This window comes from Crotalus tigris, unplaced genomic scaffold (genome assembly GCF_016545835.1).
Source record: "Crotalus tigris isolate CLP2741 ecotype Arizona unplaced genomic scaffold, ASM1654583v1 scf7180000021444.432893, whole genome shotgun sequence".
Taxonomy (NCBI): Eukaryota; Metazoa; Chordata; class Lepidosauria; order Squamata; family Viperidae; genus Crotalus; species Crotalus tigris.
The window spans coordinates 35,828-48,742 of NW_024098514.1; the positions used below are offsets into that span (position 1 = coordinate 35,828).

The 12,915-nt window shown below is 60.9% G+C and overlaps 2 protein-coding genes across 6 annotated transcripts in view; both read right to left on the reverse strand.

The window, feature by feature from the left end:
* Positions 1–3,503, reverse strand: part of INSRR (insulin receptor related receptor) — a 15,825-nt gene extending 12,322 nt beyond the window's left edge. For both annotated transcript variants that reach the window (XM_039318514.1, XM_039318515.1), the window contains exon 1: positions 2,095–3,503. In XM_039318514.1, coding sequence (XP_039174448.1) covers positions 2,095–2,206 — 112 coding nt within the window. In that variant the 5' untranslated portion in view covers positions 2,207–3,503. The remainder of the gene's footprint in view (positions 1–2,094) is intronic.
* Positions 3,504–3,858: 355 nt separating this feature from the next.
* LOC120296675 (death-associated protein kinase 2-like) lies at positions 3,859–10,244 on the reverse strand. Of its 4 annotated transcripts, none has more exons than XM_039318552.1 (14): positions 8,546–8,592; positions 7,991–8,076; positions 7,829–7,891; positions 7,280–7,410; positions 6,894–7,115; positions 6,670–6,808; positions 6,448–6,577; positions 6,135–6,183; positions 5,777–5,803; positions 5,299–5,451; positions 5,014–5,059; positions 4,845–4,934; positions 4,640–4,735; positions 3,859–4,539 (listed from the first exon to the last, which is right to left on the reverse strand). In XM_039318552.1, the coding sequence occupies exons 3-14, from the start codon at positions 7,883–7,885 to the stop codon at positions 4,459–4,461; spliced, it is 1,221 nt and encodes a 406-aa protein (XP_039174486.1). In that variant the 5' UTR covers positions 7,886–7,891; positions 7,991–8,076; positions 8,546–8,592; the 3' UTR covers positions 3,859–4,458. The 4 variants fall into 4 exon arrangements, with proteins under 4 accessions (XP_039174486.1, XP_039174487.1, XP_039174484.1 ...); XM_039318553.1 differs by having other exon boundaries at positions 7,829–7,888; positions 8,546–8,562; XM_039318550.1 differs by lacking the exons at positions 7,991–8,076; positions 8,546–8,592 and adding an exon at positions 10,169–10,244.
* Between the last annotated feature and the right edge of the window lie 2,671 nt (positions 10,245–12,915).

Genomic DNA, 12,915 nt, shown 5'->3' on the forward strand with positions numbered 1-12,915 from the left:
TGGGTTCAGCTCCTGTTTAAACAGGTGCTGCTCTCTGTTCTAGGCTTTGTGTTTGCTGAGGCTCTGAAGAGGAGGAGGAGGAGGGGAGGACCCCCCAGATGATGGGGTTGACATCAGGGCAGCCAACTTCCTGGCGTTGCCCGGCCCTCAGCCCTTCTCTGTGGGGAGCCATGCCGAAAACGTCTCCCTCCTTCTCTAAAAGAAAATAAATGGCAGCTAGGAAGCCACAGCCAGAATTGGCGGCGTTGCCCTCAAACCTTCCTCCGTGGCTCCCAGAGAGGACCAACCACGGAAGGAGGTTGAGCCAATGCAAGACCCCCGCCAGGAACCCAGCCGTGGATCCTCACAGCCTACAGGGCCCAGGAAGAAAGAGACCATCCCCAACCAACGTCACAGCTACCAAACTCAGCATGTCGTGCAAATGCAGCCATTAAGCCTTGATGGGCTCGGCCGAGCTCTTCCTTGACCCAAAGTGCATCTCTCTTCTGGGCCTGATGTGGAAAAACCTGGAGGGAGGATTGACAGCTTTGCTTCCTTGCCAGAAAATATCCAGAAGAATCGATAAATATCTAACAGCCATAGGGCGGAATCCGAGATGTGGAGGGAAAGCGCCTCAGTTTGGACCAATCTTCCCCTGGTCTGGGGGTGGGGGGGGGTCCTTTTCTGGTGCCCCCCTCTTTCTTTCTGCTTCACTCCCTGCTTTTTTAAAAGAAAAAAGCCTTTCTGTTGAAAAACTGCAGAACTTGGCAGGAAGTCTCCGAATTAGCAGATGCTGCTAATTAATGGCTTGTTAATTGATGAAATGCTTAGTTAGGTGCTTTGCTGAAAGGCCCCCCTGCCAATTTCAGAACCCAGGCGCCCCTCCCCCCTCACTGCCATCCTGAGTCCAGCTAGGAGCTTCAATGCACTTTAATGGGTGCTTCTGTTTTCTCCCCTACCTTGGTGTGGGGGGGAGGACCTTCCCTTCCCCCCAGTCAGACTGGCTAAAGTGGCTTCCTGATGGCTGCCGTGTTTGGGTTCTGCTTGTTTGACAACTCGGAAAGTGTCTTTTATGCCTATAAATCCCGCAAGAGGACAGAAAACAGGAAGGGGGTGCCCAGGATGGACTTGGGACCCTGACGGGGGGGATGGGTCTCCAGCCCTGGTCGGCACCTGGGAACTTCTCTCCTGCATCTCCAGAGGGACTAAGGGGTGCCGTATCTCTTGCGCCCCCCCATCACTCTGCAGAGGGACCAGGGGGTCTGCATTGGGGGTCTGCCTTCTTTCACCCTGCAGATCACTGTAGCAGAAATGAAATTTCTGGCTCCTGCTCAAACCCCCGCCCCATTCGAAGAAGAGTCCCCCCCCCCCCGACAAATTTCTCCCTTGCTGGATTTTTCCCTGCAGGAGCAACCTTCAACCGCTCCCCCTGAGCAGGAGCCCCTCGCCCAGAGGCTGCACCTGCTTGAGCGGAAAGCACAACTGCTCTTCATTGGCAGAATTTCACACACACACACACACACACACACACACACACACACACACACACTCTTCAGATGCCAACTGCAGGCAATGGGCTAATCCAGTTTTCTCCCGGTATGGTCAGCACGGGAGGGTAGCCCTGACCCTCAGCCATCACACTTTTCTGGAAAGAGCCACTTTAAACCTAGATTCGCAAGGTGGGTTTCTCCCCCTAACTTGGGAGCAGAGCCCAACGGAGGGAGGGAGCAGGGCTACTTCCTCTCCCCCACTGCAATTTCTCCAAGAGGCCCTTTCAGCAGCTGCCCAGAGCTGGGTTCCTCTCACACAGACACACAAACAAGCACATTTTAAGGGCTTCCCTCCGACTGGAGCCTCCAGCCAGGCTAAGCTCCAAATGCCAGTTCTAAATCACCATGGCTAGTTTTGCCCGAGATGCCATCTCAAATGCCAGCATCCCGTGGATGGAGCCCGCTGGTTGATGCCACCTGTAGGCTGACCCACCGTTCGGTGCCTGGGGCGATCCGACCCAGCTCCATTTAGCTTGCCCCCCCCAGCCACCCTGCCCTGGGAGGGGGGTGCGTTATCTTTGTGCCTGGCTGAGGGCTGACCTCACTCAACTCAGGAGGGACTTACTTTCTGGAGAGGCTGGTGCAGGGCCGAGCCACAGCAGGCAGAGGAAGAGCAGGGCCCCCCAGGTGGGCCAGAGGGGGGCACCAGGGACTCCCCTTCTCCCCTTCTCCTCCATGGTCCATAAACGGCCCAGCGTTGGCGGGAAAGCAAGTCTCAAATGGCAGGGCAGCCCACTGGCTTCTCAGCTGGCAGCAGCCCTGGACTATCGCTTGGTGCCAGGGGGGCACAAGACAGAGGAGCGCCCTGCCGCCTGTGGGACCGCCGGTCTGAAGCAGGGAGGCAGGGGGTCCTTGTCCCTGACCACAACCATCCTCCGGCACGTTCACACCACAGCAAGAGGGTTGGGAAAATGGAGGCATGGCCAGTCCAGAGCCCCAGGTGTGGCAGGCGGCTGGGTGGGGCCGGCCGTCTTTCCTCCCTCATGCACAACCCCCCCCCCAGCCCTGCTGGCCTTCTGCTGGGGCTGGATGCGTTCCAAGGGCTGTTTTCACCTGTTACCTTCAAAATATTTAGCCTGACAACTCCAGCGAGCTGGGCTCAGACCCACAACTCGCTGCCCTTCGTGTTTGGTCAATAAGGAGGGGGGGAGCCACAGGTGCAGACATTTCCCCTAACCCGTTCAGGGGAGGGATTTGGGGGGCACTCTGGCTGAGGTGAAGGAGCCCTGAGAAAGGGAACAGGAAGGTGGAGGGCCCCTCACTTCCTCAAGGTGCCCCCAGCCTCTTCACATGACCACTCCAAGGTGACACCACCCCCCCTCATCAGAGAAGCCAAGCACCAGAGGCCTTTCAACTTGCAGGAGCAACTCTGGGGTGAACAGAGGGGAGGAGGGGGGCCCTCCTGGCAAGTGGGTCAGAGGGCGACTTCTCTCCCCTGGTCAACACGGTGGAGTCTGGCTTCCTGCGGCCCTCCTGTCTGCTCAGCAGCAAGAGAGGATTTAAGGAGCTCCTGGCCTTTGACCTTGACCCTTCAGAGGCAGGGAAGGAAACTCCCCAAGGCGAACCCTGAACTTGGGAAATCAGAGAACGGCAGGAAAGCCTTCCCCAGTCCTGCACCTGTGTGGAAAGTCACCAGCCTGGACATTATTCCTGCCATGAAGGTGAGGCTGGCTTTGAGCCACCTCGAAGGGAGACCCCCCCTCTGGATTCTGGGCCCCAACCTTGCAGGACTCGTCAGAGCTGCAGAGCAAGGAGGAGGCTGCCCCCCCCTTTCAATGACGCCTTTAGGGCCTCTGTGCTTCTCCCCTGCCTGCAGGTTCTTTTCCACTGGATGTGGGACACCTGATGACCCACGGGTGCCCTTGCCTTTTCCTTTGGGGGTTTTCCTCTCCCCCTCCGGCAGGCCGAGTGTCCTGGCGAGGCTCTGTTTTCTTTGGATCCCGTCCGTTGGGTCAGCTGTGGAAGGAACTTGGCCCTTTCCCCCAGAGAGTAAGTCTGCACAAGAGCTCTCAGCACTGGGAGTGGGGTGCCTCCTGCTGGCCAGCCCTGGCCCCTGCAGGCAGCTGGAATGGAGGAGGAGGAGGAGGAGGAGGAGGAGGAGGAGGAGGAGGAGGAGGAGGAGGAGGAGAAGAAGAAGAAGAAGAAGAAGAAGAAGAAGAAGAAGAAGAAGAAGAAGAAGAAGAAGAAGAAGAAGAAGAAGACACAGATGCCTTGTGGGGGGGGGACTTCTTGGGTCCCTGCATCAATCACGCTCAACCACCTCATTGCTATGGCTGCTTTGCAATTTGAATGTAAACCAGCGAAACATAAAACCACAAAATGCAACACCTTCAAATAGTGTTTTTTTTCCCTTTTGGCAATATGTATTTAAAAAAAAAAATTACAACAGCCAGGCACTTGCCCAAGGCTGCTCTTGGTCAGATGCTTGACCAAGCAGGGGGAGGAGTAGGGGGAACAGCGAGAGACCCTCCCCGTTGCATTAAAAGGGTCTCTCCCCACAACCACGTAAACACGGGTCTAGGAGAGCAGAGACCCATCGGACGCCCCATCAGGGAATCTTCAAACTCTCCCCTCTCAGAAGGGAGCCTCCGTGCCTCTCAAGGACCCCAGTGAGGCTGCCCCCCCCCCCGTCCATGGCTGGCTTGCTGGGGTGTGTGGGGGGCAGCACACAGCAGCCCCGCCCTGGCAGGTCAAGAAGTGAAATGCTGAAGAGGAGGGAAAGGAGCTCAGGTGATCCGGAGGGGGAAGACAGGGAAGGTCCCTCCTCCCACTGTGCCGAGGAGCTGAACCCCCCCCCCGCTCTCCCTTGTGGCCATTCAGAAGAGCCAGGCGTTGCCTCCTCCCACCCGTGACCGGAGAGGAGGCTGCCATCCTGGCCTCTGAGCATGGGCAAAGGACGGAGGGAGGTGGACGGGAGCCAATGCCGAACTCAGGAACAGATGCTCCGACGCCTGCGGAGCAAGACCCCCGGGCTGCTGGGCTGGTCTTCCTGGTCACTCTCGCAGTCCCGCTGCAGGGAGCAAGGCAGGCGAGAAGGTCAGGGGGCAAGGCAGCCCCCCTGCTCCACCACACACCCCCCCCAGGCAGCAAAGGGGCTCCTCTGCACCCACCAGGGCCGTCGCCGCCTCCTGCTCCAGCTTCTGCTGCAGGCAGAGGAGCCGCAGCCGGCCGAGACGGTTGCAGGCCGAGACCATGTGGTAGGACAGCTGGGGAGGGAGGAGAGAGAGTGAGGCTCAGACTACGTGGCCCATGAGGCAGGTCTGGGGGTGCCAGGTTGGCTCCTCCAGGGGGCGGAATGGGGTACGGCCCCTTCACCTTCCACTTCCGGCGAGCGTTGAATTTGCGGAAGTTTTTCATGTTGATGGAGGAACGGCTCCGGTTCATGGCCTGCTTGCGGGTCAGTGGCTGGAGGGGCAGAAGGAGAAAAAATCAGGAGGGAGGGAGGGAGGAAGGAAGGAAGGAGCAAGGAAGGAAGGAGGCTTACCTTGATCCAGGGATGGAGGAGACATTCAGCGGCCGTCATTCGGTCCCTGAAACACAGACCAAAATCCATTTTCCTCTTTGTGGGCAGAAGGGAGGCAGGAGAGGAAGAGAGACCCCATTTTGGGGATCCCCTGTCCTGACAGTATGTGCTGCTCCCCACTTTTAGTTGTGTGGTCCTTATTTTCTGCTCAAGGAAGGACACTCCCCACCACCCGGGAGCTCCTCCCCCTCTCTTTTCCGGACAGGGCAGGAGGGCACCGCCCCATTTCAGTCACAGGGGGGGCACCTGGGCTCCTTCAGCAGCAGCTTCTGGATGAAGTCCTTGGCCATCTCCGAGGTTTGGCTGAAATACTTGGCCTCGAACTCGTAATTCCCGGAGACCACGTTGGATAGGGTCTCCTCATCCGTCTCCCCCTGGAATGGGGACATGCCGCTCAGCCTGGGGGGGAGGAGGGTTTGGGGGCGCATCAGAGCCCACCAGGCTGGACCAGAGATCAATCCTCAACCTGGCTCCAGTCAGAAGGAGCCCCACAGATAGGAGTCGAGAGATGGGGAGGGGGCTGTTTGGGGGGGATCTGATCCCCAACTTTAGACTTACCGCTGCCTTCCATTTCCTTTTTTAAAAGCTGGGCAAATTCCAGCAAGTTTCCTTTGCCGGCCCCTCGGAGGCTGTGGCTGTCTTTGCCTGCCCCCAAAGTCCACTCCATCCCCCTGGGAGTCTGCTGAGAGCCCCCCCCCCAGGAAAAAGAACTGCAGGTACTTACAAGATGTAGGTGATCACCCCGATGCTCCTAGGAGTAAAAAAAAAAAGGGGGGGGAGAGCTGCAGGCAGAGTAGGGGATCTCCTTGGCCAGACGTCCTTTCTGTCCGCAGTGACCTTGGCGACCTTGTCAACGTCCACCCAGGGAGGGGTGGAACAAAGACACCCCCCCAGTCCCTCCCTCCTTTACAGGAAAGGGCCCACAGGCTTTCCTCTTGGCAGCTGCAGCTGAGAGAGAAACCGCCTGCAACCACTTCCTGACTCTCCTCTCCCCACGGTGCTTATCCAAGGCCTGCAGGATGCCACCAAGAGCCCCCCCCCGCCTCCTCCCCCGCCTCCTCCCCCCCTTGGCTGCCTCTTACCACATGTCTGTGGCTGTGCTCAGGGCCTCGTAGTTGATCACTTCAGGAGCTGGGGAGAAAGAAATGGAGGGGAGGAAGTAGGAGGCCCAGCCTGGCACCCCAAAACCTCCACTGGGGCTCCACCCCCCCCAGCTGCCAAAATCCTGATTCCCTCATGGCGGGAGAAAGTTTTCAGGCGTATAAGGGGGCCTCTGCTTTCCCCAGAGACAGGGTCTCCCTGCCAAGGTGGGGGCCACCTTCCCCACGCAAGGGCTTGGCTGCTAAGCAAGTGGGCGTTCCTCAGCCTGCCTCTTCCGGGGGCCAAAAGCCGTACCGATGTACTGGGGGGTCCCGCAGAGACTTTTGTAGGCCACCCCCTCCTCCAGCTTCTGCGCCAGCCCAAAGTCGATGATCTTGATCTTGGGGCTGGGGGCGTCCTTCTCAAGCAGCATGATGTTCTCCGGCTGCGGGAGAGACGGGAGAGCGGTGGGCTTGGCTCTCAGCCTCTGCCCAACCAGGCGCCGGCATGGGGCGCCCCAGAAGCCCCCGGCAGTACCTTGAGGTCGAAGTGGGCAATACGGTGGGCGTGCATGTAGGCCAAGCCGAGCAGGATCTGCTGCAGGAACTCAATGGCTCCGTCCTCCGAGACCAGCTCCTTCTCCGCAATGAAGTCAAAGAGTTCGCCGCCCTGGATGCTGAGGGGGGGCCGGGGGTGGGGTGAGGGGCTTCTCAAGCACCTGAAGCCCCCCCCCGGGAAGGGCCCTCCTCCCGGGCACTCACAGCTCAAGGATCAGCACCATCTCGGCCTGGTTGGCAAAGACGTCGTAGAGGCGCATAATGTTGGGGTGCTGAAGCTGCTGCAGGATGCAGACCTCGCGCTCCACCTGCTCGCGGTCCAGCCCCAGCCGGCTGCCCTTGCGCTTCCGCACCTTGATGGATTTGGCTGCGTAGAAAACGCCGGTGCTCCGTTCTTGGCAACGCCGGACCACCCCAAAGTGCCCGCTGCAAGGGGAAGAGGGCAGAAAGGACGTAGGGCGAGGGGTGCGTGAGGAGGCCCGGGAGACGCCCAACAGCCTTGGGTGATCGAAGGCCCTCCTTCGCCTGCTTGCCTTCCTCCTAGCCAGGCAGAGAGGGTTTCTCCAGTCTCCACACCCTGCAGGCCTTACCTGCCCAGCGTCTCCAGCAGCTCGTAAAGCTCCTCCACGCTGCAGTGGCGGAAGGGATCCGCTTGGGTGGTGCTGGGCCTGGCCTCGGTGCCCAGGAAAACCTCGTCGTCTTCCAGGCTGCATGGGGGGCCCTGAAGCAGCAGGAAACAGGGTGCTGAGCGGCAAAGAGGCCCACTTGAAGTGTCCGAGGCCGGTGCCTCAGCTACAAGAGGGAAAGGGCTGGGGTGCCAGGGGGGGCCGTGTGGACAGAGGGCTCCCAGGAAGAGACAAGGGGGGCAGCCGAGCCCTAGGGGGGGGTCTGTGGAAGGGGACTTGTGAGCACCTTCCCTCCCTCCAATTTCTGTCCCTGCAGCCATTCTACGCAGCTGCAGTTCACAAAATCTGCTTTTGAATTCAACCAGTTTCTGTATTGGGAAAGGGGGTCCGGCGCCTTTCTGATGGGGGGGCTCCTATTTCTTCCACCCTGTCCCAGACACCTTGGGCAACCTGCAGGCACGGAGGCAGCAGCGCAGGACGGGAGGGGAGGCCTGGGCCTGGTTCCCCCCTCACCTGGATCCCTGCAGCCACCGGGTTGCCAGGGCGCACTTCGGTTCCATCCCTCGCCATCGGCTGCTGGGGGAAGCAAGGAAGAGGCTCTCTTTGCAAGCAACAGGCGGGCTCTTCTGCCTCGCGCCCCCCTCCGCACCATCCACACGGGAGGGGGGCCTTTACATGATCTAACGCATCCCGCGTCACGTCAGGCTGCCGGACGGATTCCAAAACCGGAGAGAGGCATTTCCGCCCTGCGCTCAGGACACCTTAAGGGAGGAGGGAAGCAAAGGGGGGCCTTCCGCACCCCTCATCCCGGGCCCGCCCCGCTGGACGCCAACCCCGGGGGAGGAGGGCTCCCTCCTCCGGTTCGTGCGGCCGATCTTCCGTGCCAGGCAGGCGCCTGCCCGGCTCTTGGGGCAAAGCCCCCCCGAACCCCTTACCCCACGCGGGAGGCTCCTCCCCCTCCTCTCTCAGCCCCTCGGAGAGGGACCCTCCGGCCAGCGGCTGCAACGGCTCCCCCTCCCGACGGGGACGGGAATCGGCCGCCTCCGCTTCCTGGTGTGTGAAGCCTCGCCGCCCCGCGGGAGGGCGACGGAGCTGCGCAGCGCACCTGCACAAACGGCAGAGCCCGGAGGTCCCCGGAGCCCCGAAGGGAGCCCGCCGCATGCCCGTCAGCGGTAGGGCCGGTCCGGCAGGCGCCTTCGGGTGCTCCGAAGGAGCGGGGCCCCCACTTACCGGGGACTTCAATTCCCAGTCGTCGCGGCCATGGGCTCCCTCGCTCCGAGCCAGCTCTCCGCTTGCAGAATCGCTCAGCCAGCCCCGGCCATGCGGAAGCCGCGGCCCCCGAACGCTCCAGGAAAGGCGGTCGGGAGGACTGGCTGGCCGCGCCCTGCCCCGAAGGCAGCCTCCTGCGTGTCTGAGCGCCTCCGCAGCCTCTTTCCCACCTCTTCTCAGCAGCCGCTTCCCCTCTCGCTCGCCTCCGGGGTTGCAGTCAGCCAAGCTTTGCTGGGCGGGGGGGGGGGGCGCAGGCCGCTGAAGAAACGCAAAGGCAGCCAGGCCGGTGCCTGGAGGCCGCTGGCGAGGCCGCGGGGATCCACAACAGGGTCTCCCTCCCGAGGCCCCGATTCCCCCTTCCCACTGACCGAGCTTCGCCCCAAACGCCTTTGGACCAGGCAAGGAGGGCGCCCCGGCCGCCCCCCTCCTGCTCACCAGGCCTGCCCCGCTTGGCAGAGGCAGGGCAGCGGGCGAGGGGCCGGGAGAGCGAGGGCTGCCGCCTCTCGGGAGGCTGACGGAGTGTGGGAACGGCCCGGCAGAAGGAGGGGGAAGTCCCACCTTCCGGTCTCGGAAAGAGCGAGGCGGCCGGAGGAGCCTCTTGGGGCAGCCGATAAGAGGCGCCTGGTGATGCCCTTTGAAAAGCCGAGCAGACTCGGAGGATCTCCAGGGAACGTCGCGGCGGGACCGAGGGGGAGGGAGAGCGGTCCCCAAAGACGGGCGCCCTCCAGGGTGGAGGGAGGCCCCCCGACACCCCCCCAGCCAGGCCGCATTCCTTTCCCGGCGGGACGGGAGCTGCCTCGTCCCCTGGAATCTGGCATCTTATTCCTCCCGAGGTCGGCTTCCAGGCTCAGCCCGGGAGAACAAAAGCCTCATTTAAGGCAAGGGAAGAGCCGGGGCTTAAATGGGCAAATGTGTTGCAATTCCTGGATTCTTGACCCTCTTCCAATCTTTTCTTGCAGGCCAGGAATTTCGTAAATACGGGGGATTTTGGCACGCGGGCAAGGCAGGCGCGCCCAAGGCCCGGCTCCGCCGTCAGGCTCGGGGAAGGGGCGCTCAGCAACCGCCTCCAGGACAAATCGCAGCCCCCCTCCTCCTTCCTGTCCTCCGCTCCCTCACACAAGCATATTGTGTTTTTGTGGTGTGATCTTCTCCCAGCACAGCCCACCCTGTCTCAGGGTACAAGACGCCCGTCGCTGGGGGAAGGAAAACAAATCTGCCAGCATGTTTTGCAACTTGAGTCAGATGGGACGAGGCTGCCGCTTCTCCCGAGAGAAACGCAGAAGTCCTCCAATCTCCCCCGGTTCAGAGAGGGGGGATTCCCATTTCCAAGGCAGGGAACCTTGAGCGCAGCCAGGCAACTACAGGTGGATCTTACATTCTCTCTCCCGTGTCGGAATCCCGATTTCTGGGAAGCCCTAACGGTTTCGCGAAGGGCTACTTCCAGGTAACTTCAGGTCCTCCTTTGGCTCGGCCTGGCTCTTCCCCTTCCACCGCCTCGAAAATCACATCCCGCACCCAGAGATCCAGCAAGCCTGAACGCGTCTGCCCCTTCAGCATCACCCCCCCCCCTCCCAGGGTACCTACGATTCAGGCACCGGAGGGAGCGCGACCCGGAGCACCCGCCGCCGCTTCCTCGCTGAAGTGTGCTGGGACAGCGCCCTCCCCCCCCCCCCCCCGCAGGCCAGCTCAGCCCCTTTGCGCTGCGTGCCAGACCCTTCTGGAGGAGGAGCGGCTCTGCGGCCAGGCGGGGGGGGGGCTTGGGAACCGAGCTCTCCGCAGGGCGACAGCCAGCAGCGCGGGGGGGGGGGCACAAGAAAGGCCCAGCACGCACCAAAACTTTGCCCCAGGCCCCCCTTTTTCTCTGCCAGGAAGGGGAGCCTCGAGCTCCTCCTACCCCTGAGCTGCCTGAGTCCCTCCCTGGGGAACGCTGATGCCCCATCTGCAGCTCAGCATCTTTCTCCTGGTGGGGGATCTGGAGAGCTGGAAGCCTAGCCGAAGAGGAGCAGAGTTGGGCCACTGATGGGCTTAAAGCCCTTTTGTCTTCCACTGACACTCTAAACAGGATGAGACTTGTGCCCCAAGAGCCGAGTCCCGGGGGCACATGCAGCCCACGGAGGGGGAAGGCTTATCAGGGGAGTGCTCTGGGCTCTGGGCTCCCACCAGGGAGGGGAAAGCATCCCGATGGGCAGCTGGAGCCAAAAGGGGGCCTGTCCTTTCCTTTAGCAGGACCCCCCTGGTCTAAGAAGTGCCTCCCCTCCCCCCTTTCTCAAAAAGTGCAGCCCTGGGCCTCCCTCACCATCTCACCCTCGTGCCCCACTCTCAATTTAATTTTTATTCCCCTGTAACCCTTTTTTCTCAGAGAAATTCAAAAAGGGAAAAACAAATCAATTACTGAATGAGTTTTATTTTCAAATATTCAAAATAGGGACAGGGAGCCTTCCTAAGTACTAAAGTGTCCAGGGAAATAAACCAAGATCTTTTTAGAAACCCACCCCCCTAAATACAGATACTCTGCCGCAAAGATGGACTTCTGTCTGCTGAACGGGAAACGGCTACAATCTGAACTACAATCTGAACAGGAGGTCAGCAAAGAAAGACCACCAAAAGCAAGGGAAGGAAGGGAGGGAGACAAGGAAGGAGGGCGGGTGTAATAGAGTCGGCTTGGGACTTCAGGAGCAACTATGAGGGGCAAGGCTTACTGAGAAAGGGCAGGGGGGCACATAAGACACCATTGTCTTGCCCCCCTCCAACACCCCCCCCCCGAGTCTGCTCTGTCTGCATCTGAGAAGGTCCATTATGTGAAAACTGCTCTCCTTTTAAGGACTGGTCTAAGAACACCAAACTCAGCAAGCTATGAAAAAAAAATCTGAAAAGGTGGGTCTTCTGGACAGTCGCAGACTTGGCAAGAGGGCTCACCTCTGTTGGGGGGGGGGGAAGAGGAGACAGAAACCTCCAGTCTCTGTTATTGAAACTCCAGGTACCAGGGAGGCTCTGAGGACAATTAGCAAACTAAAACCGGGGATGGGGGGGGGCGGAGCATTGCCAGGTCATGAAAACAAGACCTTGCCTTGACCAGGACCAAGACACAGTCAGGAACAGAAACATCCATGTATGCTAAAGGGAGGAGGGGGGAAGCAGCCCCATAGCCAAGCAAGACATCCAGAGTTAACCAGAACAGTCCCCTGCCCTCCAGGTAGGATGTTCTCAGGGGTGGGGTGGGGTGGGGTGGGCAGCCATCCCCAGTCCAGACAGGGCTCCCCCCTGCCTTGGTGGCTACTTGAAGGAAAAGTGGCTAGAGGGAAATCAAGACGTCTCGTGAATCAAGGGAGCGAGAGCCCCCCAACTCAAGCAGACACAGACCCTCTGCCCTCCTGGGGCCCATGTTGCCACATGCCTGGCTGCAGGGCCTCCAGCGGCTTCCACGGCAGTCCACCCAGCGGCTGCTGCCTTGCAGAACAGGATCCCAGGCTGGCCGTCCTGCTCAGAATCCAGCATGGCCCTCCTGGGCTGGGAAGGGGCTAAAATCCATACTTGGCCTGGGTCTGGCGCCGGCTGAGCTTGTTCTCTGCCCAGCTGTTCTTCAGCTCCAGCTCCCGCTCTTTCGCCTGGGGGCAGGGAGGTAGAGGGGGATCAGTGAAAATGCGCACCGTGGAGGCAGCGAGCCAGGCAGGGGTAGGAGGGATTGCTGAACGAATGAAGGCCTCACCTGGTGGATCAGGTAAGTGATCTGGTGCTTCCTTCGCTGCTGCCCTGTGGGCTGCTCCCCCTTTTTCTGAAGGGAAACGGGAAACTCAGGGGCCTTGGCCCAAGAAGGCCCCCACACCCTCCTGCTTCTCAGGGGCCCCCACAGGGGAGGGGGCAGCCTGGCAGACCTTGCTGAAGGACTTCATGCTCTGCTCCTCGGTCAGGGACTTGGTGAGCCACTGCTGGACTCCGCTCAGCTGGTCATCGCCCTTGATCTCCACGAAGTTGATCTCTTCTCGCCCCCGGTTGCGCTTGCCTTGCAGACGCTTGAACTGCACGGGGAGGGGGTAAGAAAGGGGCACGGGGGTCGGGGAAGGCCTCACGGACCCCTCCCCAAGCAAGAGGGCCAGCGAGGCTCTGGGTATCCGGGGTGGGGAAGCACCCGCAAGGGGCTCCGCGGGACGGGGGGGCCTGAGGCTCACCGCTTCGTCGTCCATGAAGGAGGAGGGGGCGGCGTCCGCGCTGCCCTCGGGGGGCGGCCCCAAGGCCGGGTCGCTCTCCGGATAGTAGCCCCCGCCGTAGTAGCCCTGCGGGGAGAGGCCGATCAGAACGGCGCCCGGGGCCCTTCCACAGTGTGCCCCCCCCCC

Bases quoted from the DNA above. Each gene is read 5' to 3' on its own strand.
- LOC120296675 (XM_039318550.1), bottom strand. From the start codon at position 7,885: ATGGCGAGGGATGGAACCGAAGTGCGCCCTGGCAACCCGGTGGCTGCA. The intron at 6,578-6,669 runs GTACTGCCGGGG...TCTCTCCCGCAG, and splicing joins TTGCCCACTTCGACCTCAAG to CCGGAGAACATCATGCTGCT. The intron at 5,804-6,134 runs GTAAGAGGCAGC...TTTTACTCCTAG, and splicing joins AGCACAGCCACAGACATGTG to GAGCATCGGGGTGATCACCT.